At 39.1% G+C, this 13,057-nt stretch overlaps 1 protein-coding gene across 5 annotated transcripts in view; it reads left to right on the top strand.

Annotated features, from left to right (window-relative positions):
- ppp4r1 (protein phosphatase 4, regulatory subunit 1) overlaps nucleotides 1-13,057 on the top strand; it is a 72,959-nt gene that overhangs the window by 39,717 nt on the left and 20,185 nt on the right. For all 5 annotated transcript variants that reach the window (XR_011886099.1, XM_072258963.1, XM_072258994.1 and 2 more), the window contains 6 exons: nucleotides 1,237-1,415; nucleotides 6,118-6,219; nucleotides 7,974-8,060; nucleotides 9,443-9,628; nucleotides 10,984-11,145; nucleotides 12,319-12,419. Coding sequence is in view for 4 of the 5 variants with exons in the window: in XM_072258963.1 (XP_072115064.1) it covers nucleotides 1,237-1,415; nucleotides 6,118-6,219; nucleotides 7,974-8,060; nucleotides 9,443-9,628; nucleotides 10,984-11,145; nucleotides 12,319-12,419 (817 nt within the window). In the remaining variant the exon portion in view is untranslated. The remainder of the gene's footprint in view (nucleotides 1-1,236; nucleotides 1,416-6,117; nucleotides 6,220-7,973; nucleotides 8,061-9,442; nucleotides 9,629-10,983; nucleotides 11,146-12,318; nucleotides 12,420-13,057) is intronic.

The following is a 13,057-nucleotide window of genomic DNA, read 5'->3' on the forward strand; positions in this document are numbered from 1 at the left end:
ATTTAAATTATAAATCATAAATAAAAAAGGGAAAGTAAGGTAGTGCAAAAAAACCGAGAGGCAGGTACGGCCCAGATCTGGGACAGGATCCGTTCAGCAGTCTTATCACAGTTGGAAAGAAGCTGTTCCCAAATCTGGCCATACGAGTCTTCAAGCTCCTGAGCCTTCTCCCGGAGGGAAGAGGGATGAAAAGTGTGTTGGCTGGGTGGGTCGTGTCCTTGATTATCCTGGCAGCACTGCTCCGACAGCGTGCGGTGTAAAGTGAGTCCAAGGACGGAAGATTGGTTTGTGTGATGTGCTGCACCGTGTTCACAATCTTCTGCAGCTTCTTTCGGTCTTGGACAGGATAACTTCCATACCAGGTTGTGATGCACCCTAGAAGAATGCTTTCTACGGTGCATCTATAAAAATTAGTGAGGCTTTTAGAGTACAGGCCAAATTTCTTTAGCTTTCTCAGGAAGTAAAGGCGCTGGTGGGCCTTCGTGGCAATGGACTCTGCTTGGATGGACCAAGTCAGGTCATTTGTGATATTGACCCCAAGGAACTTAAAGCTTTTGACCTGTTCCACTTGTGCACCACCGATGTAAATTGGGTCATGAGGTCCGCTACTCCTTCTGAAGTCAACAACCAATTCCTTTGTCTTGCTGATGTTGAGGGATAGGTTATTGTCTTTGCACCATGCCACCAGGTTCTTAACTTCCTCTGTCTGCTCAAACTCATCATTACCGGAGATACGGCCTACAATTGTTGTGTCATCAGCAAACTTATATATTGAGCTTGATGGAAACTTGGCTACACAATCATGGTTGTACAGTGAGTACAGCAGGGGGCTAAGTACACAGCCTTGTGGGGCACCGGTGCTCAGAGTGATTGTAGGGGAGAGCTTGAGACAAAGTTTAAAACAAAAAGTTCTAGGGTTGAGAATGGAGAGGTGGTGATGGTGGTGAAAGTACTATTTTGAGAGAAGCCACATAATTAGCCCTTTTAGACTTGCTCACAACTTGTTGGAGAACTGCTTGCTTTCTTGGAAAAGGTAATTTGTTCTCAATTTGGTTTTATAATGATTAATGCACTTACCCGACGATATTGAAGTGTTTGAAATTGTTTACTGACAATTTTTAAGTAACCTTATTGATTGTAAAATTAATGAGGATTGTTTTGAAAGTGGAGGACACCATTCTGAAAATTGTCAACGTGATTACAAAATTTAAGTGGGAATTTTTTTTTGTCTTGCAGCACAAGTGGATGTTCTAACTGCTGCACTGCAAGCTTCGAATCTTGAGTTAAAGGAAGAAAAATCTATAGGGCCACTGTCTAACCAGACACAGTCACAAACAGAATCTGCTGCAGTTGATACCACAAGTATTGACCAGGACAATGTGCCTTTAATGGCTGAAATTTCAGCTATCGTTGAGGTAGGCTAGCCAACACGGAGGCTTGGACTTTGGCATTCTTTTAAATGAATGACACTGTTGGCTAAATCTAGTGATTGGCCAAAGGTTAATTGCCATTAGTATGTGGTAGTTTATTGATTTGATTTTACAGTACGCTAAAAGTAATTTTTTCATGTAAAATGACATTAAATCCAACTTGAAAACGTAGAGTTCCGACTAGATAGATACACAAGGGGGTCTATGTTCTCCGATCACCCACCAAGAAGCAACCACAATTTTCATCCAGAAACAACTTTTGATTGGTATGAAGGTCTTCCTGGTAGCTCGGGTAATAATATGGAAAATGGACAACTGATACTCTAGCATTGTGTTCATTTTTAAAAATTCATATTCTCTGTTCACCATGTACATTCTGATATGGTGCTTATACCAAGATCATAACCTATTATAACTATGTATTTCTGACATTTTTTTGCTTTCATTTTTTTTTGTGTAGCTTGTTTGACTTTAGCTCCAAGTTTGCCCTTCACTCCTTTTGATCCATGTACTGCTTCACACTTTGGTTAAATTGGTACTTCATAGGATTTCATTTTAAAGTTATTTTTAAGGAGAGCAGTCCTTGATAAATGAACAATATAGGTAAAAAACGGGATGCGGTCCTACAAGGTGAATTTAGGGAGTTAGGAGATAAACTAAAATGTAGGACCACAAAGGTAATAATCTCTGGATTACTACCAGTGCCCCGTGCTAGTCAGAGTAGAGATAGGAGGATATATCAGATGAATACGTGGCTTGAAAAATGGTGCAGGGGGAGGGATTCAAATTTCTGGGGCATTGGAACCAGTTCTGGAGGAGGTGGGACCGGTACAAAGAGGACGGTCTGCACCTGGGCTGGACTGGAACCAATGTCCTAGGGGGAGCGTTTGCTACTGTTGTTCAGGAGGATTTAAACTAATGTGGCAGGGGGACGGGAACAAGTGCAGAGAGACAGAGGGGTGTAAAATGAGGGTAGAAGCAAAAAGTAGTAAGGTGAAAAGTAAAAGTGGCTGACAGGCAAATCCAGGGCAAAAATCAAAAAGAGCTACTTTTCAACATAATTGTAGAAGGGCTAAGAGTGTTGTAAAAGCAAGGCTTTGTGTGTCAATGCAAGGAGCATCCGTAACAAGGTGGATGAATTGAAAGTGCAGATAGTTATTAATGAATATGATATAGTTGGGCTCCGGGGTGACCAAGGATGGGAGCTCAACATTCAGGGATATTCAATATTCGGGAGGGATAGACATGAAAGAAAAGGAGGTGAGGTAGCATTGCTGGTTAGAGAGGAGATTAACACAATAGAAAGGAAGGACATTAGCCGGGAGGATGTGGAATCGATATGGGTAGAGCTGCATAACACAGAAAACGCTGGTGGGAGTTGTGTACAGGCCACCTAACAGTAGTGAGGTTGGGGAAGGCATTAAACAGGAAATTAGAAATGTGTGCAATAAAGGAACAGCAGTTATATTGGGTGACTTCAATCTACATATAGACTGGGTGAACCAAATTGGTAGGAGTGCTGAGGAAGAGGATTTCTTGGAATGTATGCAGGATGGTTTTCTGAACCAGCATGTCGAGGAACCAACTAGAGAGCAGGCCATTCTAGACGGAGTATTGAGCAATGAGGAAGGGTTAGTTAGCAATCTTGTCGTGCGAGGCCCCTTGGGTAAGAGTGACCATAATATGGTGGAATTCTTCATTAAGATGGAGAGTGACATAGTTAATTCAGAAACAAAGGTTCTGAACTTAAAGAAGGGTAACTTTGAATGTATGAGACGTGAATTAGCTAAGATAGACTGGCAAATGATACTTAAAGGGTTGACAGTGGATATACAATGGCAAGCATTTAAAGATCGCATGGATGAACTACAACAATTGTTATCCCAGTTTGGCAAAAGAATAAACCAGGGAAGGTAGTGCACCCGTGGCTGACAAGGGAAATTAGGGTTAGTATCAATTCCAAAGAAGGAACGTACAAATTAGCCAGAAAAAGCAGCACACCTGAGGACTGGGAGAAATTCAGAGTCCAGCAGAGGAGGACAAAGGGCTTAATTAGGAAAGGGAAAAAAGATTATGAGAGAAAGCTGGCAGGGAACATAAAAACTGACTGTAAAAGCTTTTATAGATATGTGAAAAGAAAAAGATTGGTTAAGACAAATGTAGGTCCCTTACAGTCAGAAACAGGTGAATTGATGGTGGGGAACAAGGACATGGCAGATCAATTGAATAACTACTTTGGTTCTGTCTTCACTAAGGAGGACATAAATAATCTTCCGGAAATAGTAGGGGACCGAGGGTCTAGTGAGATGGAGGAACTGAGCGAAATACATGTTAGTAGGGAAGTGGTGTTAGGTAAATTGAAGGGATTAAAGGCAGATAAATCCCCAGGGCCAGATTTTCTGTATCCCAGTGTGCTTCAGGAAGTAGCCCAAGAAATAGTGGATGCATTAGTGATAATTTTTCAAAACTCTTTAGATTCTGGATTACTTCCTGAGGATTGGAGGGTGGCTAATGTAACCCCGCTTTTTAAAAAGGAAGGGGAGAGAGAAACCAGGGAATTATAGACCAGTTAGCCTAACATCGGTGGTGGGGAAAATGCTAGAGTCAGTTATCAAAAATGTGTTAACAGCACATTTGGAAAGCGGTGAAATCATCGGACAAAGTCAACATGGATTTGTGAAAGAGAAATCATGTCTGACAAATCTCATAGAATTTTTTGAGGATGTAACTGGTAGAGTGGATAGGGGAGAACCAGTGGATGTGGTATATTTGGATTTTCAAAAGGCTTTTGACAAGGTCCCATACAGGAGATTGGTGTGCAAACTTAAAGCACATGGTATTGGGGGTATGGTATTGATGTGGATAGAGAATTGGTTGGCAGACAGGAAGCAAAGCGTGGGAATAAACGGGGCCTTTTCAGAATGGCAGGCGGTGACTAGTGGGGTACCGCAAGGCTCAGTGCTGGGACTCCAGTTGTTCACAATATATATTAATGACTTAGACGAGGGAATTAAATGCAGCATCTCCAGGTTTGCAGATGACACGAAGCTGGGCGGCAGTTTTAGCTGTGAGGAGGATGCTAAGAGGATGCAGGGTGACTTGGATAGGTTAGGTGAGTGGGCAAATTCATGGCAGATGCAATTTAATGTGGATAAATGCGAGGCTATCTACTTCGGTGGCAAGAACAGGAAAACAGATTATTACCTAAATGGTGGCTGATTAGGAAAAGGGGAGGTGCAACGAGACCTGGGTGTCATTGTACACCAGTCATTGAAAGTGGGCATGCAGGGAGAGCAGGCAGTGAAAAAGGCAGATGGTATGCTGGCATTCATAGCAAGAGGATTCGAGTACAGGAGCAGGGAGGTACTACTGCAGTTGTACAAGGCCTTGGTGACACCACACCTGGAGTATTGGGTACAATTTTGGTCCCTAATCTGAGGAAAGACATTCTTGCCATAGAGGGAGTATAAAGAAGGTTCACCAGATTGATTGCTGGGATGGCAGGGCTTTCATATGATGAAAGACTGGATCGACTAAGCTTATACTCGCTGGAATTTAGAAGATTGAGGGAGGATCTTATTGAAACGTATGAAGTTCTAAAGGGATTGGACAGGCTAGATGCAGGAAAATTGTTCCCGATGTTGGGGAAGTCTAGAATGAGGGGTCACAGTTTAAGGATAAAGGGGAAGCCTTTTAGGACCGAGATGAGGAAAAACTTCTTCACACAGAGAGTGGTGAATCTGTGGAATTCTCTGCCACAGGAAACAGTTGAGGTCAGTTCATTGGCTATATTTAAGAGGGAGTTAGATATGGCCCTTGTGGCTAAAGGGATCAGGGGTTATGGAGAGAAGGCAGGTACAGGGTTCTGAGTTGGATGATCAGCCATGATCATACTGAATGGTGGTGCAGGCTCGAAGGGCTGAATGGCCTCCTGCACCTATTTTCTATGTTTCTATGAACCATGTGATACCTAGAGACATCTACTGAGCTAATTCCAGTGCTTGAATATCTTCCTTGGTGCTCTGCTCAGAAAACACCTCAGGAATTCTAACTAGTTTTGGTCAGAGTACTACAATATTAGGAGCACTTTCTCAGGCTAGTTCTGAGCATAAAATTTTGTTTTACTTAATGACTGCACAGTCACAAATACCATGTCCTGTGTTTGTGCTTATGAATACTTGATTTTTGTATGCAGTACTCTATACATCATTTTTGAACCAAATAGTCTGATTTAGAAACTAGTTCAAAAATCATTTTGGTTTCTGAGGAAGAGTCTTAGCCCAAAATGTTGACCTCTGCATAGATGTTGTTTGACCTGTTGAATTCCTCCAGCATTTTGTTTGTTGCTCAAGATTTGCAGCATCTTCAGAGAAAAATTATTTATCATCTTTGATCAGTTGACCTGCTACATTGTGATCTAAGCTTAATGAAATTGTGATTTAGTCACTCATAATTTGGGACAAAGCTGCTTTATTGGAAGCTAAATATAATGTGCAAATTGTAAGATATTTTTAAATATTTTTCTTAGAATAAAGATGTAGTGTTTTATATATAATATCTAATCTGCTCTCATTTCACACCTTCACAAAATAATTCATTAATTTGGGAAATGCCAATATCAGTGCTTGAATTTAGTAATAATTAAGTCAGTTTTATCAGCTTCATCTGTGTTCACCTGTATTTACAGGAAGATTGTGTTAGTGATCCAGTGCATGTCAACCAATCACTGAATGCATCGCCCTTTTCAACAATGGTAACAGATGATCGTGTATTCACCTATTTTGAGACGGTGAGATTTTGAAAAATTTGCATGCAAAAATTTCATGAAAAACTTAAATATTGTGATTAAAGAACAAGGATTTGTAAATTACTGTCCTGACAAATTTGGTTACCAAGTCTGGTGTTTTGTTTATCAGAGCCACCTTTTGCTGAACTTCAGATAGTTGGTGACTTCTGCATTTATTTCTCTAAGTACCTTTCGGAATTGAACTTTTTGAAGCGAGGAGAAATTGCACCAATCCATGGTGTATAGTGTGGAAAGCCAGTATTGCAAGCAGATAAAATAGTGCTGATTCTCTAACATTCAGTTATCTCGAAGCATTATGTAGCTTATTGTTCTTGGCCACATTTGAGCCCTCTGCGTCTGCTCTGCTGTTTGTTATGATCAGGGCCAATTTTTGGCCAGATCTTCACTTTCTAGCACTCTCTGCATATCCCTTGATTTCATAAATATCCAGAAATATATTGATTTTTAAAAGAAAATAAAATTATTGAGTTTTTTCAACCTGCAGAATAGAGAATACCAAAGATTCATCACCCTTTAAAGAAGTCTGTAATAGTTTCTATGGTAATCAGTCTATTCCTTTATTCTGAGACTGACTTCTGTAGTTATAGATTGCTGTGGCAGAGGAAGTTCACCCTGTTGAGCCTGGTTAGAATTTTTAGTCTCAGACTTCACTTCTTATTCTACAAACCCCAGAAAAATTAGGCTTGTTCTACCTAATCTCTCCACGTACAGCCAGCATGCTATACCAAGACCAGCCTTTGATTCTTTATTGCAAGTAATTCCTTTTTCTAGGTTTTAAGACCAAGCCCATACATAATATCAGTTTTGGCCTTGCCAGAGCCTCTGTTACTGTAGTATGACATCTTTATAAATGTATTCCAATCTTGTCATATTTAAGACCAATCCATAAACTCCCTTCCTTGCTTGCAAGTAAAGCTATTGTTTTATTCTAATATAACATAGTGGATGTCATTCATTTGGGTTTTTAAGATCATTTTCAGACTGCATCCATTTGCATAACAATCATGTGCTGTATTTGTTTAGCTTTTGGAACACAGCATTTTGCAAAATCGTGAACATTTACTTGGAAACGTGAGAAATCTGTCATCTGAGTGATCATGAGACACAATTAAAACTCAACTATGCATCCAGCAAAGATTGACCAGGCTGTTGCCTGAGCTGAAGTAGTTCAGTTATGCTGGAGAAGCTAGGAATGTTCTCCCTAGAGTGAAGGAGTTTAAGGCGGGACATTGAGTCTTATAAAATTGAGGGCTATAGATAAGTAAGATTACAGGAAACCTCTGCGTATCATAGGTAGATAAATATAGGGTCAAGAAAGAGATTCATAGAAACATAGAAAATAGGTGCAGGAGCAGGCCATTCGGCCCTTCGAGCCTGCACCGCCATTCAGTATGATCATGGCTGATCATCCAATTCAGAGGGCTATATGTGGGGGACTTGCTTCATCTCGAAAGTGTCAAGGTTATTGGAGCATTATCGAAGGAAGTGATTGAAGCAAAGTCACTGAAAGCTTTTAAGTTGTGTCCAAAGTGAGCACATGAATTGCTTAGATGTAGAGAGCTGTGGACACGGAGGTTGAGAGATGGGATTAGTACAAATGAGTGGATGAGTTGGGATGAATGGGATCTTTCTATGCTGGATAATTCTGTGACTCCAATGTAGTCTCATTCTTTTGTGCTGATATGTTCAGCATCTTCAAATTCACCTGATTTACTCACTGTATTGCTTCTCTACAGAATCTGGAAGGCAGACTTCAGTTCATCCAAGGTAGTTCATGTAGACGGCAAAGCAGTTTTGATGATGATAAGAAATCTAAAATTCAGGTAATTCAAAGTAGCAGGTAAGGATTTCTCATTGTAAAAATGAAGAAGATGTGAACTCATTCACCCAGCATATTTGATGACTATTTTACAGCCAAATAGCTGTACTCTAAGGTTGTAATTTGTTACTTTCCAAAACTGGGCACTGTATTGAAATGTGTAATAGTGAATTATATGATATTGGTTACAAGGCAGGAATTTAAAAAGGAGGTGGCTTTGTACTAGTGATTATGGAAACCCTCACTGTAGTAATGAGGGTGAATATCGTAGAAATCACTTTGAATAATGCATGGAGCTTAAGAACAAAAAATTAAGAACCATTTTTACTGAGTGTTTACTGTAGGCCTCCGGACAGCCTTTGCGGGATTGAGAGCTGGCAAATCATTAGAGTTGTAAAAATTATAGTATTATGGTAAGGGCAATTGTCTTAGTGTCAAAGCCTTACAGAGGTGGAATTTTTAAAGTGCATTCAAGAGGATTGAGCTAGTATTCGATAGTTTTGCAGGAGAAGGAGCAGTACTGAACTTAATCTGAGGGAGAGCAGTTAGGCAAGTGATTGGGTGTCAGTGGTGAGTATTCAGGAGGTAGTGACTCTGTTTCAAGGGAAGTTGTGTGACTGTACTGGAAATAAAAATGTTGAATGAGGGCAAGATAGTTTTCAGTAAGTTAGAATTCAGAATTGGCAGATGTCAACTGGGAACGGTTACTTGGAAGGAAAGAGTGTTCCTGGCCAATATGCTGCTGTGAGGGCAAGGACAAGGGAACCTTGTTCGTCAATGAATTTCAAGGGTTTCATGAAAAAAGGAATTAAAAAGAATAGCAGAACTGAAAATGTGGTAGATCCACTGGCAATGTGGGGTTTGGGAGTATTTAAAGAAAGAAATGAGTGGGCACAAATATTAGTGCCACATTAGATTAAGGCAAATTTAAGAGCACAGTTATAAGTACTGAGGCTTAACCAGGGAAAGGGTCAGTTCCATAGGATTTATGTGTGACCCAGTGAAGTAGGCAAGTTCATCTGCATTCAATAAGGAGAAGGACATTGTAGTTTGAAAATTCAGTGTGAAATTCTATTAAATTTGTTACAAAAGCAGGAGGTATTAGATGTCTGAGCAGGCTTTAAAATGAAGAAATCCCTAGGGTCTAATGAGATGTATTGCAGGTTGCTATGGAAGGTGAGTTGAGATTGCTGAGGCTCTGACAGATTATAAAACCTTGTTTTGTGCTACTGACTATATTTTAACATCTGAGTGTGCAAGGCAAACTGAAACAAATTGAGTGTTTTCAAAACTTGTTTCTTTAAATATTGGTCATAAGCTTTACTAATATATTGCAAGATCTAGAAGATTGATTTTCTTTTAAAATATTTTCTCTTCCTTGTCCAGGATGTTGTTCCACAAGCATTGCTAGATCAATATCTTTCAATGACTGATCCTTCACGTGCCCAGACGGTTGATACAGAGATTGCAAAGCACTGTGCCTATAGCCTTCCTGGTGTGGCGTTCACCTTAGGCAGGCAAAACTGGCATTGCCTGAAAAATACATATGAGACACTGGCCTCAGATATGCAGGTATTCCATATAATAAATTATTGAAAATAAATAGTCTGTATTTGTATATAATTCAAATGTCTTAATAAAAATAATCCTCTCCAGTTCTTTTCAACTGCCCTAATGACTCACCTGTGGCAGAATGATCATAAAGGTCTGTGAGGATTTTACCTCGGCATTTGTAAATGCAGAACTTGCAGTACTCTTGCTTAAGGATACAGAAAGTGGCATGTAGTCTTTGTGTTTGAGGAGTAATGGGTTTAGCACTGAGATCCTCCATAGTACAATGCCCTTATTGTTGGATTACGTGCTTACAGCCAAAGGTAGATAAAATTACCAGGATGGTCCCTTTATGAGCACAGGAATGGGTCCAACAAGTTTGTGTTGACCATCAACCACCCACTTACACTGATTCTTTATTTTATTCTCTGCATATTCTGATCAATTCCTCCCAGATTCATCCACTCAGCTAAACATTGGGGGAATTAGTAATGGCCAATTAAACTACCATAATGCACTTATTTAGGATGTAGGAGGAAACTGGAGCATCGAGAAGAAACTGCAGTCACAGAGAATGTGCAACCTCCACATAGACACCACCCAAGGCCAGGATCGAAGCTGGGCTTCTGTTGTGAAGCCACATCTCCTCCTTTCCTTTTGGAATCTATATCCACATTTAAAAAAACAATGTCATGTTTAATGTGATCATCCCCATTAAAGAAAATAGAATTAAAGCCAATAATTTTGAATTAGCAGTTTTTGAATTGAAACTATAACTTGTTTTTTTTCATTGAAAATGTAATGAACTGTGATTAGGGTAGTTGTGATATGAAAGGATGATATTTGGCTAGGTAATGTATTTGTGAACCCTCAGACTTAAAATTTTAGCAATATTTATAATGCAGAGTGTGGAACAAAAATCAAATGTGCAACTACCGGATTGAAAGTATTTCAGCAGAGTAAAAGCTAAGTTTTGTGTGGAGTCAAATTTGGTGTACTTGATATAAAACATGTCAAAGTGTTACCAGGTTGAAACTTGCAAAAAAAAAACAAACTGAAATTAAGTTTTGCATGTTGATACCCTTGACCATTTTGGAGAAGGTTAAAAATCTTCTGGGTCCAGGAGTAGTCCATTTCAAGCTGAGCTTCCCATGTTTCAGTATTATCAACTTTCCTTCATGCCTTCCCATCTCTACCTGCCCTACCATTCCACCTTTAGTTTTGGATGAAAAAGTGGAAAATATCTTTCTGAAATGGGTGTTGCAAAATAAAGGTAGCTAATCAGCATTAAAAATTGAGGTAAATGTATACATGGTAAGATGTAGCTCTATGTACCGTATCTACTTGTTTTAAGTATTTCTGCTTTGAATTTTCAGTGGAAAGTTCGAAGGACTCTTGCATTCTCCATTCATGAGTTGGCAGTCATTCTGGGAGATCAGTTGACCGCAGCAGATTTGGTTCCCATTTTTAATGGTTTTTTAAAAGATCTCGATGAAGTACGAATAGGAGTCTTAAAACACTTATACGACTTCTTAAAGGTAATTTCTGGGTTCAGCGATTTGAGTCTGTTAGTCGTCTCAGAATGTAAAGTGTTGTCAGGTGGTGCGGGCAGGTACAAGATTTTAATAGCCTGTATTTTTATTGTTGGAATTTGGATCTAGTACCTCCTACAGAGATTGTCTAGTAGTTTTGTTCCAGATACCAACACCTGCAATCTCCTGTGTCTCTAATACCTCCTGTGTAATTGGGATCTTTATGTCCACAAGAATTCTTTCTGGAATTATCCTTTGGCACAAGACCACAGAGTGAAAATGACCACTGAACTGATGCTGAATTGAAAATGTCAATTAGAGGCAAGGAGAGAGAAGAACACAATGAATCTAATAGAAAAGAAATTGAATATTGATGACTATCCCCCAGTTGAGCCTTACTCAAACTGGTCATTTTGACTTTGTGCTGTGCACCTTAACCACCTGTGTCTAAACCATGTACAAACCCTTTAACCCGCAATGTCCGTGTGCCAGTTGCCAGTACTTACCTCTGCTAATCTATTTTCCAGTATTTGGCCGATATGCAGTCTTCTGTGCCATGCCATTTTAATTGTTTGTTCTTAAATACTACTGTAATATAAGGGTATCTACTCCTGATCTGTCTGGGAATCCCTGTTAACATTGATAAAATTACTATTTTGTTAAGCAGCCTCACCTGGAAAACATCCATGCAATTGATGACCAGTTACAGAGGTATTCTCAGTGTTACGGGACCTGCACCACAGCAATGAACCAATTCCTTCAAGGATAGGGATGCGAAAACTTGCAGTGCAAAATAAACTGTCTGAAAAATTCAGAATTCCTCCACCTTCGAACCATGACCATTTTGTAGGCTTGAGCTGTGCTTAACTTGTATGTGCTTGTTTTGGGGACTGAGTCACCAAGGGAAAAGTGTTCAATTCATCAACAAAAAATTCACTGAATAGTAAATAAACTACTTTGATAGTTACATTAAAGTAGGTGATGGATGTGGTTGTAACTGTATATCTATCCTGTTATTCCCTAAACATTAATTTTGTAAACTTGAATATTTTATTACATAATATCTGCAGTAGTGAAATTTTCCTCATTTTTGATTCAATGTTCTGGTATACCAATATGCATTATGGGTTATCCTTTTAAAAATATTTACTATCAAATCATTTTTGCTTTGTTTTACAGTTGCTTCAAGCAGAAAAGAGAAGGGAGTATCTATCTCAGCTCCAAGAATTTATGGTAACAGATAACAGCAGGAATTGGCGCTTCAGAGCTGAGCTTTCTGAGTACGTGCTTTAATGAGCAATTTGAATATTCCACAGCTTTTCTTTTTGGCTTGAGTGGGCTAATTTTTAAATATATTCTATAGATATTTCTTGGGTATTTTTTTGCAGCGGATAAATTAATTGCTGTCTATGCTGAAATTTTTAAAAATAATTACTTTATGTTTAAAGAATAATTTGCATTTTTAATATGTAAATAGTTCCTATTCAATTCTGCTCCGAAATCTGAACTTAAGCTTGATTTCTCTCCTGGCCACAGTTATTTTTATCCTCTCAGTTTTAAAATAATCACCATCAATTCGTGGTTTACCAACCGGTGCGTAAAAACAACTTGCTGCAGAGTATGTAATCATACCCTTCCTGATAATTAAATTGTTCTTATAACAAGGTTTTTGTACATAAAGCAATTCTGTGTTGATAATCCCTACCTGAATTGTAAGTAAATCTTAGTGTTTGTTTATAGCAGTCTCTGTTCACAAACCTGATTCAGAGAAAAAAACCACAATTGTATGGGCCAATTCTAGCAATTTTGGCTCATTGCCTAGAATAGTTGTCTACAATCTGTATGCACTTATATGAACTGCATATGGATCATGTAATCGTGAAGCAGAGAAATATGCCCTTCGGCAGAGCAAGGTACC

Source organism: Mobula birostris, chromosome 1 (genome assembly GCF_030028105.1).
Source record: "Mobula birostris isolate sMobBir1 chromosome 1, sMobBir1.hap1, whole genome shotgun sequence".
Taxonomy (NCBI): Eukaryota; Metazoa; Chordata; class Chondrichthyes; order Myliobatiformes; family Myliobatidae; genus Mobula; species Mobula birostris.